The sequence below is a fragment of the Chiloscyllium plagiosum genome, unplaced genomic scaffold (genome assembly GCF_037043375.1).
Source record: "Chiloscyllium plagiosum isolate Xiang-an unplaced genomic scaffold, Cpla_swu_hap1 HiC_scaffold_38, whole genome shotgun sequence".
NCBI lineage: Eukaryota > Metazoa > Chordata > Chondrichthyes > Orectolobiformes > Hemiscylliidae > Chiloscyllium > Chiloscyllium plagiosum.
Window position 1 is genome coordinate 4,942,620 of NW_028270176.1, and position 15,654 is coordinate 4,958,273.

Here is a 15,654-nt window from a genome sequence, read left to right on the forward strand (position 1 = left end):
GGTCTGTTTGGAGGTGGCGGAAATGTCGGCGGATGATTTGGTTTATGCGAAGGTTGGTAGGGTGGAAGGTGAGCACCAGGGGCGTTCTGTCCTTGTTGCGGTTGGAGGGGTTGGGTCTGAGGGCGGAGGTGCGGGATGTGGACGAGATGCGTTGGAGGGCATCTTTAACCACGTGGGAAGGGAAATTGCGGTCTCTAAAGAAGGAGGCCATCTGGTGTGTTCTATGGTGGAACCGCTTCTCCTGGGAGCAGATACGGCGGAGGCGGAGGAATTGGGAATACGGGATGGCATTTTTGCAAGAGGTAGGGTGGGAAGAGGTGTAATCCAGGTAGCTGTGGGAGTCGGTGGGTTTGTAGAAAATGTCAGTGTCAAGTCGGTCATCACTGATGGAGATGGAGAGGTCCAGGAAGGGGAGGGAGGTGTCAGAGATATTCCAGGTAAATTTAAGGTCAGGGTGGAATGTGTTGGTGAAGTTGATGAATTGCTCAACCTCCTCGCGGGAGCACGAGGTGGCGCCAATGCAGCCATCAATGTAGCGGAGGAAGAGGTGGGGAGTGGTGCCGGTGTAATTACGGAAGATCAACTGCTTTACGTAGCCAACAAAGAGACAGGCATAGCTGGGGCCCATACGTGTGCCCATGGCTACCCCTTTGGTCTGGAGGAAGTGGGAGAATTCAAAGGAGAAATTGTTAAGGGTGAGGACCAGTTCGGCCAAACGAATGAGAGTGTCGGTGGAGGGGTACTGTTGGGAATGTCTGGAGAGGAAAAAACGGAGGGCTTGGAGGCCCTGGTCGTGGCGGATGGAGGTGTAGAGGGATTGGATATCCATGGTGAAGATGAGGCGTTGGGGGCCGGGGAAACGAAAGTCTTGGAGGAGGTGGAGGGCGTGGGTGGTGTCTCGAACGTATGTGGGGAGTTCCTGGACTAGGGGGGATAAGACAGTGTCGAGGTAGGTAGAGATGAGTTCAGTGACCTCCATCCAAGGCTCTAAAGGAGCCTTCCACATCCATCAAAGTTTTACCTGCACATCCACTAATATCATTCATTGTATCCGTTGCTCCCGATGCGGTCTCCTCTACATTGGGGAGACTGGGCGCCTCCTAGCAGAGTGCTTTAGGGAACATCTCCGAGACACCCGCCCCAATCAACCAAATCGCCCTGTGGCTCAACATTTCAACTCCCCCTCCCACTCTGCCGAGGATATGGAGGTCCTGGGCCTCCTTCACCGCCGCTCCCTCACCACCAGACGCATGGAAGAAGAACGCCTCATCTTCCGCCTCGGAACACTTCAACCCCAGGGCATCAATGTGGATTTCAACAGCTTCCTCATTTCCCCTTCCCCCACCTCATCCTAGTTTCTAACCTCCAGCAACATGATCCCCTTGACTTGTCCGGACTTGTCCGACCAGCCCAGCTCCTTTTCCACTTATCCACTCCACCCTCTCCTCCCTGACCTATCACCTTCATCCCCTCCCCCACTCACCTATTGTACTCTATGCTACTCTATCCCCACCCCCACCCTCCTCTAGCTTATCTCTCCACGCTTCAGGCTCTCTGCCTTTATTCCTGATGAAGGGCTTTTGCCCGAAACGTCGATTTTGCCTAGCTCCCTGAAAGCCTGCCTAACATCCTCAGCCCTCCTCCTACCTATGTCATTGGTGCCAATGTGGACCATGACTTCGGGCTGCTCCCCCTCCCCCTTAAGGACCCGGAAAACACGATCAGAGACATCAAATATCCTTGCACCTGGGAGACAACATACCAAACGTGAGTCTCTCTCGTTCCCACAAAACCTTCTATCTGTGCCCCAAACTATCGTGTCCCCAATAACTATTGCTCTGCTCTTCTCCACCCTTCCCTTCTGAGTAACGGGGACAGGCTCCGTGCCAGAGGCCTGAGCCCCGTTACTTACCCCTGGTAAGTCGTCCCCCCCACATGTATCCAAAACGGTATACTTGTTCTTGAGGGGAACGGCTGCAGGGGGCCCCTGCACTGGCTGCTTCCTCCCAGTCCCCCTCACTGTCACCCATCTATCTGCCATCTTGGAGTTACTACTTCCCTAAAGCTCCAATCTATGACCCCCTCTGCCTCCCGAATGATCCGAAGTTCATCCAACTCCAGCTCCAGTTCCCTAACACGGTCTTGGAGGAGCTGGAGATGGGTGCACTTCCTGCAAGTGTAATCAGCAGGGACGTCCATGGCATCCCTCACCTCAAACATGTTGCAAGAGGAACATTGCACTGCCTTCACTGCCATCCCTCTAAAAGTAACCTTTTTTTTAAAAAAACACTGGGTGTATAGAATAGAACAAGCAAAATGCAGCACTTACCTACTTACCACAACGGGTCTTATTATTAGGTTAGAGGAGGAGGGCGGGTGGGAGGCACTACCTCTGTACTGCCTCGGGTTCTTCTCCTGCGCGCTTTTATAGGGAAAAAACCTACCCGGGTAAGCTTACGCTACACCAGCTTCCGGGTCCCGGCTGCCCCTCTGGCCGTCGTCACTTCCCCCTGCTGCTCCCGCTCTTTCTGTGAAGAGAAAAAAAAAACACCGCTGCCCGCTACCGGTAAGTAATTTTAAAACAAACTGTCTCACCTTAGCTGTAGCCTTCCGGGTTCCTTTAAACCAAAGGGAAATTGAGAAACAAATTTGGAAGGAGATCTCAGCTATCTGTAAGAATAATAGGGTGGTTATGGTAGGGGATTTTAACTTTCCAAACATAGACTGGGATTGCCATAGTGTTAAGAGTTTAGATGGAGAGGAATTTGTTAAGTGGGTACAAGAAAATTTGCTGATTCACAATGTGGATGTACCTACTAAAGAAGGTGCAAAACTTGACCTACTCTTGGGAAATAAGGCAAGGCAGATGACTGAGGTGTCAGTGGGGGAGCACTTTGGGGCCAGTGAGCATAATTTTATTAGTTTTAAAATAATGATGGAAAAGGATAGACCAGATCTAAAAGTTGAAGTTCTAAATTGGAGAAAGACCAATTTTGATGATAATATTAGGCAATAACTTTCAAAAACTGATTGGAAGCAGATGTTCGCAAGTAAAGAAACGGCTGGAAAGTGGGAAGCCTTCAGAAATGAGATAACGAGAGTCCAGAGAAAGTATATTTCTGTTACGGTGAAAGGAAAGGCTGGTAGGTGCAGGGAATGCATGAATGACTAAAAAAAATTGAGGGTTTGGTCAAGAAAAAGAAGGAAGCATATGAAAGGATAGATCAAGTGAATCCTGAGAAGAGAAGAAGGCAGTAGGAGTATACTTAAGAGGGAAATCAGGAGGGCAAAAAGGGGACATGAGATAGCTTTGGCAAATTGAATTAAGGAGAATCCAAAGGGTTTTTACAAATACATTAAGGACATAAGGGTAACTAGGGAGAAAATAGGGCCCCTCAAAGATAGCAAGGTGGCCTTTGTGTGGAGCCGCAGAAAATGGGGGAGACACTAAATGAGTATTTTGCATCAGTATTTACTGTGGAAAAGGATATGGAAGATATAGAATGCAGGGAAATAGATGGTGACACTTGCAAATTGTCCATATTACAGAGAAGAAAGTGCTGTTGGTCTTAAAATGCATAAAGGTGTATAAATCCCCAGGACCTGATCCGGTGTATCCTAGAACTCTGTGGGAAACTAGAGAAGTGATTGCTGGGCCTCTTGCTGAGATATTTGTATCATCGATAGTCACAGGTGAGGTGCCGGAAGACTGGAGGTTGGCTGACGTGGTGCCACTGTTTAAGAAGGGCGGTAGAAGGGCGGAAAAGACAAGCCAGGGAACTATAGACCAGTGAGCCTGATGTCAGTCGTAGGCAAGTTGTTGGAGGGAATCCTTGGAAAGGCAAGGACTGATTAGGGATAGTTAACATGGCTTTGTGCATGGGAAATCATGTCTCACAAACTTGATGGAGTTTTTTTGAAGAAATAACAAAGAGGATTGATGAGGGCAGAGCAGTAGATTTGATCTACGTGGACTTCAGTAAGGTGTTCGACAAGGTTCCCGATGGGAGACTGGTTAGCAAAGTTCAATCTCACGGAATACAGGGAGGACCAGCCATTTAGATACAGAACTGGCTTAAAGATAGAAGACAGAGGGTGGTGGTGGAGGGTTGTTTTTCTTGTGCCACAAGAATCAGTGCTGGTTCCTCTACTTTTTGTCATTTACATAAATGATTTGGATGTGAGCATAAGAGGTACAGTTAGTAAATTTGCAGATGACACCAAAATCGGAGGTGTAGTGGACAGCGAAGAGGGTTACCTCAGATTACAACAGGATCTGGACCACATGGGCCAATGGCCTGAAAAGTGGCAGATGGAGTTTAATTCAGATAAATGCGAGATGCTGCATTTTGGGAAAGCAAATCTTAGCAGGACTTATACACTTAATGGTAAGGTCCAAGGGAGTGTTGCTGAACAAAGAGACCTTGGAGTGCAGGTTCATAGCTCCTTGAAAGTGGAGTCACAGGTAGATAGGATAGTGAAGAAGGTGTTTGGTATGCTTTCCTTTATTGGTCAGAGTATTGAGTACAGGAGTTGGGAGGCCATGTTGCAGCTGTACAAGACATTGGTTAGGCCACTGGTGGAATATTGCATGCAATTCTGGTCTCCTTCTTATCGGTAGGATATTGTGAAACTTGAAAGGGTTCAGAAAGAATTTACAAGAATGTGGTCAGGGTTGGAGATTTGAGCTACAGGGAGAGGCTGAATGGGCTGGGGCTGCGTTCCCTGCAGTGTTGGAGGCTGAGGGGTGACCTTATAGAGGTTTACAAAATTATGAGGGGCATGGATAGGGTAAATAGGCAAAGTCTTTTCCCTGGGGTCGAAGAGTCCAGAACTAGAGGGCATAGGTTTAGGATGAGAAGGGAAAGAATATAAGAGACCTAAGGGCAACTTTTTTTGCGCAGAGAGTGGTCCATGTATGGAATGAGCTGCCAGAGGAAGTGGTGGAGGCTGGTACAATTGCATCATTTAAGAGGCAATTGGATGGGTAACTGAATAGGAAGGGTTTGGAGGGATATGGGCCAGGTACTGGCAGATGGGATGGACTGGTGGGACCGAAGGGTCTGTTTCCATGCTATACATCTCGATGACTCAATGAGTATCTCCCAGCTGTACTGAGGGAGGATACATTAGAGGACTTGTGCAGCGAGGCATTTTGGGTGGAACTCAGGAACAGGAGGTGTGAAACCACAATGCTGCAGGTATACTATAGGCCTTCCAACTGCCAGGGGGAGATCAAGGAGAGAATATATAGACAGATTTTGGAAAGATGTATAAACAGCAGTGGTTGTGATGGGTGCTTTTAACTGCTCCTATATTAACTGGGACTCACTACATGCTGAGGTCTTGGATGGGGCAGAACTTGTAAGAACCATTCAGGAGGGTTTCTTGACATAGTATGTAAATAGTCCAACCAGGGAAGGTGTGATTATTTGACCTGGTTTTGGGAAATGAGCTCGGCCAAGTGAGTGAAATTTCAGTGGAGGTCATTTTGGGATGAGTGACCATAATATCACGAGTTTTAAGATACTTATTGATTGGGATAACAGCAGTTCTTAGGTGGAGGTGTTAAACTAGGGAAGGTGAACTACAACAGTATTGGGCAGGAAGTGAAGAACGTTGATTGTAGGTGGCTGTTTTAGGGTAAATCTGCATCAGATATGTGGGAGTATTTCAAACAGCAGTTGATTAGAGTGGCACTAGAATGAAGGATAGGTATGGGAAATTATGTGAACCTTGGATCACCTTGGTCAAAAAGGAAAAGAAGAAGCATATGTAAGGTCTGGGAGGATGGGAGCTGATGAAGCCTTTGGAGTATATAAGGTGAATAGGAAAGGACCTAAACAAGGAATTAGAAGGGCTAAAAGGTCCTAAATTATTGGAAAAGATTTTCAGGGACAAGATCTATATGCATTTCGAAGCCAATAGACCTATTAATGATAGAGATCATGGTTTTGTGTGGGGGAGATCGTGTCTCACTAATTTTTTGAGGAAGTGACGAAGATGATTAATGTGGGAAAAGCAGTTGATGTTGTCTATACGGACTTCAGTAAAGCCTTTGCCAAGGTCCCTCATGGCAGACTGGTACAAAAGATGAATTCATATGGTATCGGGGTGAGCTGGTAAGATGGATACAGTTATAGGAGCCAGAGGGTAGCAATGGAGGGATGCTTTTCAGAATGGAGGGTTGCGACAAGTGGTGTTCCATAGGGATCAGTGCTGGGACTTCTTGCTGTTCATGGTGCATATAAATGATTCAGAGGAAGAAATAGCTGGTCTAATTAGTATGTTTCTGGATGATACAAAGATTGATGGAGTTGCTGATAGTGAGGATACAACAGGATATAGATGCATTGGAGGCATGGGCAGAAAAATGGCAGATGAAATTTAATCTGGGCCAGTGTGCGGTAATGCATTTTGGAAGGTCAAGTACAGGTGGAAATTATACAGTGAATAACAGACCCCTTAGGAGTATCGATATGCAGAGGGATCTGGGTGTGCAGATCCACAAATCATTGAAGGTGACAGCACAGGTAGATAAGAGAGTTGGATAGAGCTCTCAAGGATAATGGAATCAAGGGTTATGAAAATAAGGCAGGAACAGGATACTGATTGAGGATGATCAGCCATGATCATAATGAATGGTGGTGCAGGCTCAAAGGGCAGAATGGCCTACTCCTGCACCTGTTGTCTATTGTCTAAAAAAAGGCTTATGGCATGCTTATCTTCATTGGAAGGGGCATTGAGTATAGACAAGTTATACTGCAGCTTTATAGAACATTAGTTCGGCCACACTTGGAGTAGATTAGATTAGATTACAGTGTGGAAACAGGCCCTTCGGCCCAACAAGTCCACACCGACCCGCCGAAGCGCAACCCACCCATACCCCTACATTTACCCCTTACCTAACACTACGGGCAATTTAGCATGGCCAATTCACCTGACCTGCACATCTTTGGACTGTGGGAGGAAACCGGAGCACCCGGAGGAAACCCACGCAGACACGGGGAGAACGTGCAAACTCCACACAGTCAGTCGCCTGAGGCGGGAATTGAACCCGGGTCTCTGGCGCTGTGAGGCAGCAGTGCTAACCACTGTGCCACCGTGCCGCCCTTTTTGAGACAAGTATTGCTGCAGTTTTGGTCACCATGCTCCCAGAAAGACATGGATGCTTTGGAAAGGCAACAGAAAAGGTTTCCTAGGATGTTGCCAGGTATGGAGGATTTTAGCAATGAAGAAAGGTTGGATAGACTGGGTTTGTTCTCACGGGAATGCAGGAAGTTGAGGGGTGACCTGATAGAGGTTTACAATAGTGTGAATGATATGGAAAGAGTGGGAAGTATGTGGCTTTTTCCCAGAGTGGAGGGTCAATTACCAAGGGACACAGGTTTAAAATGTGAGGGGTGAAGTTTAAGGTGAAGTTTAAAAGGCAGGTTTTTCACACAGAGGGTGGTGAGTGCCTGGAAGACACTGTCAGAGGAGGTGGTGGAAGCTGGCACAGTAGCAGCATTCAAGAAGCATCCGGATGAATACAGACTAGGAAGGGGATAGAGAGAAATAGATCCTATAAGTGAAGACAGTTTTAATATGGAGCAAAATATGTCAACGCAGGCTTGGAAGGCTGTTATTGTTATTTGTTCTAGATTTCAGTAGAACAGTTGGAGGAAGTCAAATAGATGTTAAAACATTTCATTGTCCCCATCCCCGGCCAATAAAACTCCAGGATCTTCATTTCCTCCTTTTCCCATCACAGGATATGCATCCCCTCATGTCATTCCCAAAAATATGTGACCCATCACATTTTCTACTTACTCATTAAGCTATGCTGGGTCCACTGCTTTTCGTCATTTATATCAATGATTTGGATGTGAATATGAGAGGCATACTTAATAAGTTTGCAGATTACACCAAAATTGAAGTTGTAGTGGACAGTGAAGAAGGTTACCTCAGAATGCAACGAGATCTTGATCAGATGGGCCATTGGGCTGAGGAGTGGCAGATGGAGTTTAATTTAGTTAAATGTGAGGAATGCATTTTGGTAAAGCAAATCAGGGCAGGACTTATACACTCAATAGTAAGGTCCTGGGGAGTGTTGATAAACAAAGGGCCCTTGGAGTGCAGGGTCATAGTTCCTTGAACGTAGAGACTCAAGTAGATAGGATAGTGAGGAAGGCATCGAGAATGCTTTTCTTTATTGGTTAGAACATTGAGTATTGGAGTTGGGAGGTCATGTTGCGGCTGTACAGGACATTGGTTAGGCCACTGTTAGAATATTGCGTGTAATTCTGGTCTCCTTCCTATCGGAAAGATGTCGTGAAACTTGAAAGCTTTTCAGAAAAGATTTACAAAGATCTTGCCAGGGTTGGAGATTTGAGCTATAGGCAGAGGATGACTAGGGTGTGGCTGTTTTTCCTGAAGTGCTGGGGGCTGAGGGGTAATCTTATAGAAGTTTCAAAGCAGGAGAGGCATGAATTGGGTAAATAGGCAAGGCCTTTTCCCTGGGGTCAGTGGGTTCCAGAGCTAGAGGCATAGGTTTAGAGTGTGAGAGAAAAGATATAAAGGGGACCTAAGCGACAACTTTTTATTAGTGATGAGTGTATGGAATGAGCTGCCAGTGGAAGTGGTGGAGGCTGGTACATTTACAACATTTAAAAGACATCTGGATGGGTATATGAATAGGGAGGGTTTAGAGGGAGATGGTTGAGCGTATGGTGCTGGAAAAGCACAGCAGGTCAGGCAGCATCCGAGGAGTTGGCAAATTGACATTTTGGGCAAAGGCCCTTCATCAGGAATGAGGCTGTGAGTTGAGGGGGTGGTGAAGTAAATGGGGTGATGGTGGGGCTGAGGTTAAGGTGGGTAGAGAGTGCAATAGGTATTTGGAGGTGAGGGTAATGGTGATAGGTCGGAGTGGGTAGGTAGGAAGGAAGATGGATAGGTGGGACAAGTCGTGAGTGCAGTGCTGAGCTGGAAATTTGGAACTCCGATGAGGTGGGGGCAGGGGAAATGAGGAAACTGGTGAAATCCACATTGACGGCATCACATCCCAAATGAGAGAATCGAACCACTCCCCCTTGTCATTTAATGACATCATTAACACTCTCACCATTGTGGGTTTCCCATTGATCAGAAATTGCACTGGGCTCACCATAGAAATACAGTGGCTGCAAGAGCAGGTCAGAGGCTTGGAATACAGCAGTGAGTACAGTCAGGAGTGCAATGGAATTCTTCCCACTTGCCTGGCTGTGTACAGTCCCAACAACACTCAAGGAGCTCAACACCATCCAGTACAAAGCAGCCACTTGATTGGCACTAAATCCACAAATATCCACTCCTTCCACCACCGATGCTCAGGAGCAGCAGTGTGTACTGTCTACAAGATGCTTAATGGAAGTTCATCAACGATACTTAAACACCACTTTCCAAACCCATGCGCATTTCCAGTTTGAAGAAAAGGGAACACCATCCCATGCAAGTTCCCCTCAAAGCTGCTCGCTGATTTGGAAATATATCACCATTCCTTCAATGTCACTGGGTCAAAATCCTAGAGTTCCCTCCCTCCAGGCATTGTCTACCCACAGTGCATGGACGGCAGCTTCAAGAAGGCAGGTCACCACCACCTTCTCAAGGGGCAACCAAAGACATGTGCTGGTCCAGCCGGTGACTTATTCATTCCCTGAATGCATTACAGAGATAGAAAAAAAGAGACCCCCTCTGACTCACACCAACGGTGGATCCCATCACATTCCCCAAACTATGAACCTCGACTCCACATCATTCTCCGAATAAATTTTAAAAACACTCTTGGTCACCCCCAAAATATGGGACTCATCACCTCCTCAGTGTGTAACTATGACCTTTTGAACATAGAACATGGAACATAGAACAGTCTAGCACAGTACAGGCCCATCAGCCCTCGATGTTTTGCTAAACAATTGCTGTCCGTTCCTATACTTTCAGCAGACTACTTGGAAATGGATGAAATGCCAGTAATAGCAGAGGAAATGTTAGATGCGTCTAACGAACTCAACATCAACATTGAAGCTAACAAAATTCAACCACCCAGACGCATCATCGAAATCCGAAAATACTTTCCCGAGACATGGATTTGGGATCTTGTCCCTGTCAGGTAAGCGAGGAATTAATCTGCTGGATTTGGGAGAGTCCCAGAGTTCGGGCTGGGGTGGTGCACACAGGCTGGGTTTGGAGAATCGCGCAGGAAATTGGATCTGGAGGAGGTTACCGAGATTGGGAAATGTGCAGGGGCAAGAAGAATGTACAGAGATAGTGATGGCTGAAGGGACTGAAGGAGGTTATGGAAATGGGGAGGGGTATAGGGGACAGAGGAGGTTACAGAGATAGAGAGAGTTAGTAGGGATTGGGGAAGGATTACAGAGAAAGGCATGGGGCAGGGACTGGAACAGGATACAGAGATAGTGAGTGATGGAGGGGCTAGAAGACGCTACAGAAGGGTAATGATGCAGGGTTCAGAAGAAGTTATGCATGTAGGGCAGAATTTAAAGATTGGAAGATAAAGAAGTGTGCAGGTACTGGTGGAGGTTATCTGGAGGGAAGTTCGCAGGGACTAGAGGAGGCGACAAGGATAGGAAGGTTTGGAGAAGTTGAGGGAGGTGAAAGAAATGTGGGTTGTTATAGGGACTGGAGGAAATCACAGAAACAATGAGGAATGTTGGGACTGGAAAGAGATAGTTATAAAGAAAGGATGTGTTGCAGGCACTGGAGGATTTTACAAAGGAAGGGAGGTTAGATTAGATTACTTACAGTGTGGAAACAGGCCCTTCGGCCCAACAAGTCCACACCGCCCCGCCGAAGCGCAATCCACCCATACCCCTACATTCGCCCCTTACCTAACACTACGGGCAATTTAGCATGGCCAATTTATCTGACCTGCACATCTTTGGACTGTGGGAGGAAACCGGAGCACCCGGAGGAAACCCACGCAGACACGGGGAGAACGTGCAAACTCCACACAGTCAGTCGCCTGAGGCAGGAATTGAACCCGGGTCTCTGGCGCTGTGAGGCAGCAGTGCTAACCACTGTGCCACCGTGCCTCCCTGTAGGTGTGTAGTAACTGGAAGAGATAGTAGTGATAGGCAGGATTGTAAGAATTGGAGAAGTTGCAGAGATTTGAAGATGTCTGAAGACTGAAGAAAATTACAGAGATAGGGTGTTCCAGGGGCTGGAGGTGGTTTCAGAGATAGGGAGGATTTTTTAGATTACTTATAGTGCGGAAACAGGCCCTTCGGCCCAACAAGTTCACACCGACCCTCCGAAGAGCAACCCATCCAGACTACATTCCCCACCTCCAGCCCCTGGAACACCCTATCTCTGTAATCTTCTCCAATTTTCAGACATCTTCAAATCTCTGTAACTCCTCCAATCCTTACAACTTTGCCTTTCACTACTATCTCCTCCAGTTACTACACACTTCACCTAACACTACGGGCAATTTAGCATGGCCAATTCACCTAACCTGCACATTTTTTGGACTGTGGGAGGAAACTGGAGCACCCGGAGGAAACCCACACAGACACGGGGAGAATTTGCAAACTCCATGCAGAAGTTGCCTGAGGCGGGAATTGTCTCTGGCACAGGGAGGCAGCAGTGCTAACCACTGTGTCACCGTGCTGCCCGAATGTGCCACCATGCCGGTTGTAGGGGGTTGGGACAGTTACAGAGAAGGGAAGATGGATAGGGGATAGAAAAAATTATAGAGTTGGAGAATGTTGCAGTGACAGGAGGATGTTACAAAGACATTATGGGGTGTAGGAGATGGAGTAGGTTACAGAGAATGGAAGATGGATAGGGATAGAGGAGGCTAAAGAGTTTGGAAATGTGGCAGGGTCTGGAGAATTTTATAGGGATATGGTGGGTGACAGGAGGAACTTATAGAAATCAGGAGAAATATTGGATAAGTAGGGAAGGGTGTCGATGCTGGATGAGGTGACAGTGATAGGGAGAGTTCTTTGTCCTAGATGAAGTCCTAGGATCTAGATTGCATTGTAGATTTGTAGTAAGGTGTAGGTGCTGGGGGAGGTGTCAGGCAGGAAGCTGTGTAAGAGCTAGGAGAAGGTAGCACAAGAATAGGTTGTAAAGAAATGGAGGAGGGTAGGGGCAGGAGGACGTGACAGATATATGGGGCTGTAGTGGATAAAGGATATTCAGCTTTAGGGCGATATGACATAACAGCGGCACGGTGGCACAGTGGTTAGCACTGCTGCCTCACAGTGCCAGAGACCTGGGTTCAATTCCCGCCTCAGGCGACTGACTGTGTGGAGTTTGCACGTTCTCCCCGTGTCTGCGTGGGTTTCCTCCGGGTGCTCCGGTTTCCTCCCACAGTCCAAAGATGTGCAGGTCAGGTGAATTGGCCATGCTAAATTGCCCGTAGTGTTAGGTAAGGGGTACATGTAGGGGTATGGGTGGGTTGCGCTTCGGCGGGGTGGTGTGGACTTGTTGGGCCGAAGGGCCTGTTTCCACACTGTAAGTAATCTAAAAAACAGAGGCAGGCTCTAGAGGAGGTTACTGAGATCGATTGCAGTGTCAGACATTTAGGAGGTTACAGACTAGGAAGAGTTGTTGGTGGTGGAGAGGTTACTGAGATCAGTCGCAGTGTCCGGATATAGGCAGTTACTGAGTAGAAAGGGTTGTTGGAGAAGTAGTTACTCAGTACTGCACAGATGGAGGGTCAGTACTGAGGGAGTACTACACTGTCAGATAGTTCGTACTGAGGGAGCGCTAGGCCATTGGTTTATCAGCATTGACGGAGTACTGCACCATTTGAGAGTCAGTGCTGAGGGAATGCCGCATTGTCACCTGAGGAATGCCATACTGTCAGAGGGTCAGTACTGAGGGAGTGCCGCATTATCAGTGGGTCAGTACTGAGGGAGTGCCACACTGTCAGACGGTCAGTACTGAGGGAGTGCCACACTGTCAGACGGTCAGTACTGAGGGAGTGCCACACTGTCAGAGGGTCAGTGCTGAGGGAGTGCCGCATTATCAGTGGGTCAGTACTGAGGGAATGCCACACTGTCAGAGGGTCAGTACTGAGGGAGTGCCGCATTATCAGTGGGTCAGTACTGAGGGAGTGCCACACTGTCAGAGGGTCAGTACTGAGGGAGTGCCGCACTGTCAGAGGGTCAGTACTGAGGGAGTGCCACACTGTCAGAGGGTCAGTACTGAGGGAGTGCCACACTGTCAGAGGGTCAGTACTGAGGGAGTGCCACACTATCAGAAGGTCAGTGCTGAGAGAGTGTGGCACTGTCAGAGGGTCAGTACCGAGGGAGTGCTGCACTGTCAGAGGGTCCGTGCTGAGGGAGTGCCACACTGCCAGAGGGTCAGTACCAAGGGAGTGCTGCACTGTCAGAGGGTCCATGCTGAGGGAGTGCCGCACTGTCAGAGGGTCAGTACTGAAGGAGTGCCGCACTGTTGAAGGATCTCACTGCAGTTGGTTTTTATTTCAGTGCATACTGTCTTTTCCAATTCCATGACTACCTTCCTTTCACCTCAGATCCTCTGGGATTGTCTCTGTCCCCATCACAGTTCCAGACTCTATCACGGAATGGAAGGGCAGCATGTTCTGTACTAGCCATGTGGGAATTGGAATCTCCAACACTGCCACCTTCAAGGCATTTCAACCATTCTTCGTCGAACTGGCTCTGCCCTTTGCTGTTGTCAGAACCGAGGGCTTCACTCTCAATGCCAAAGTCTTCAACTACCTGAGTCAATGTCTTGTGGTGAGTGAGCTTGCCTGCTTGTTATTCCACACTGGAATGAGGTCCCAGCCTCTTCCCTGCCATTTTTGCCCTACACGACACCAGTTATGGCATCATGTTAGCTGAATACAGACCGGGGACGAATTGTCTGTTACTCCTGCTCATCATGTTGGATGCCAAACTCAGAGCGGAGTACTTGTATATTCCTTCACAAGATCTATGTGTGTGGCTCTGGCTGGGCCAGCATTTCTTAACCATTGCTGAGGTCCTTTCTTCAACTGCTGGAGTCCATGTGGGTCAACCAATAGTACAATATTCTTTGCAAGAGAATTCAAGGGTTTCAACACTGAAGGAACAGTGATATATTTCCAGCTTAGGATGGTGAGTGGCTCAGAAGGGAACTTCTGGTAGGTACTCTGCCCATGCAGCTGCTGCCCTTGTGTGTCCATATGGTATTGGTCGTGGGTCTGGAAGGTATCTCAATGAATATTAGCAATGCAGCTTGGAGACGGTATACACAGGTTATTGCTGAGCAGTTGCTACTTGATAGTTCTGCATTCCTGTACTTTACTGATGATTGGGGCGGTAATTGGCCGGGTTGGATCCTGTCCTGCTTTTTGTGGAGATGACCCAAAGACTAGCTGTGAACTTCTGGACTGAGTCCTGCGTTGTGGCACATTTACCCATTTCCTCTTTCCTCAGGTGAAAGTGACCCTGCTCAATGCCCAGGGATTTACTGTAACAGCAGAAAGTGACATCGAACATATGACTTGCATCTGCTCCCAGGACAGTCAGACTTTCAGCTGGCATCTCCTCGCCACGGGACTGGGTCAGTAATTTACTGAGCACCAGACTCCAATCTGGGCCAAGGAGCCTTTGTTCCGGATCCCTGGGTTAGGGAGAGAGGGGGAGAACTATTTCAGGTAACTGTTCCCAATCCCTGGGTCAGTCAAGGAAGGGGAGACACATTCCATGTACATGCTCCCAATCCCTGGGTTTGGAAGGGAAGGGGAGAATCATTCCAGGTACCTATTCCGATTCTTGGTTTCAGGAGGGAGGGGAAAAATTATTCCGGGTACCTGCTTCCGATCCCTATGTTAGGGGGGGAAGGGGAGAATCATTCCAGATACCTGTTCCCAATCCCTGAATTAGGGAAGGGGAGAATAATTCCAGGTACCTGTTCCCAATCCCTGAGTTAGGGAAGAAAGGGTAAAATCTACCTTTTTACAGTATTCTAAATGCAGCCGAACCAAAGTCTTGTACAATGTTAACGTGACCCGCCAGCTCTTATACTCAATGCCCCTTACGATGAAGGCAAGCATACCATATGCCTTCTTGACCACTCTATCCACCTGTGCAGCTGCCTTCGGGGTACAATGGACCTGAACTCCCCGATCTCTCTGCCCAACAACTTTTCCCAAGGCTCTTCCATTTACTGTATAATTTGCTCTAGAATTAGACTTCCCAAAATGCATCACCTCACATTTGTCTGGATTGAAATCCATCTGCCACTTTTCTGCCCAACTCTCCAGTCTATCTATATTCTCCTGTATGCTTTGACAGTCCCCTATGCTTTCTTGCTACTCCACCAATCTTCGTGTCATCTGTAAACGTACTGATCAGACCAACAATGCCCTCTTCCAGATCATTTATGTATATTACACACAACAGTGGCCCCAACACTGACCCCTGTGGAACACCACTGGTCACCTTTCTCCATTTCGAGAAACTCCCTTCAACTACTACTCTCTGTCTCCTGTTGCTCAGCCAGTTCTTTATCCACCTCACTAGAACACCCTGCACACCATGTGATTTCACTTTCTCCATTAGTTTACCATGGGGAAGCATATCAAACGCCTTACTAAAGTCCATGTATATGACATCAACAGTCCTTTCTTCATCGATCAACTTGGTCACTTCCTCA

The 15,654-nt window shown here is 47.7% G+C and overlaps 1 protein-coding gene across 2 annotated transcripts in view; it reads left to right on the forward strand.

Moving 5' to 3' along the window:
- Positions 1-15,654, forward strand: part of LOC122544240 (pregnancy zone protein-like) — a 321,085-nt gene that overhangs the window by 236,091 nt on the left and 69,340 nt on the right. Inside the window, exons 18-20 of one of the 2 annotated variants that reach the window (XM_087980973.1) lie at positions 9,958-10,126; positions 13,526-13,751; positions 14,433-14,559. In XM_087980973.1, coding sequence (XP_087837099.1) covers positions 9,958-10,126; positions 13,526-13,751; positions 14,433-14,559 — 522 coding nt within the window. The remainder of the gene's footprint in view (positions 1-9,957; positions 10,127-13,525; positions 13,752-14,432; positions 14,560-15,654) is intronic. The other variant, XM_087980974.1, reaches the window with a different exon arrangement.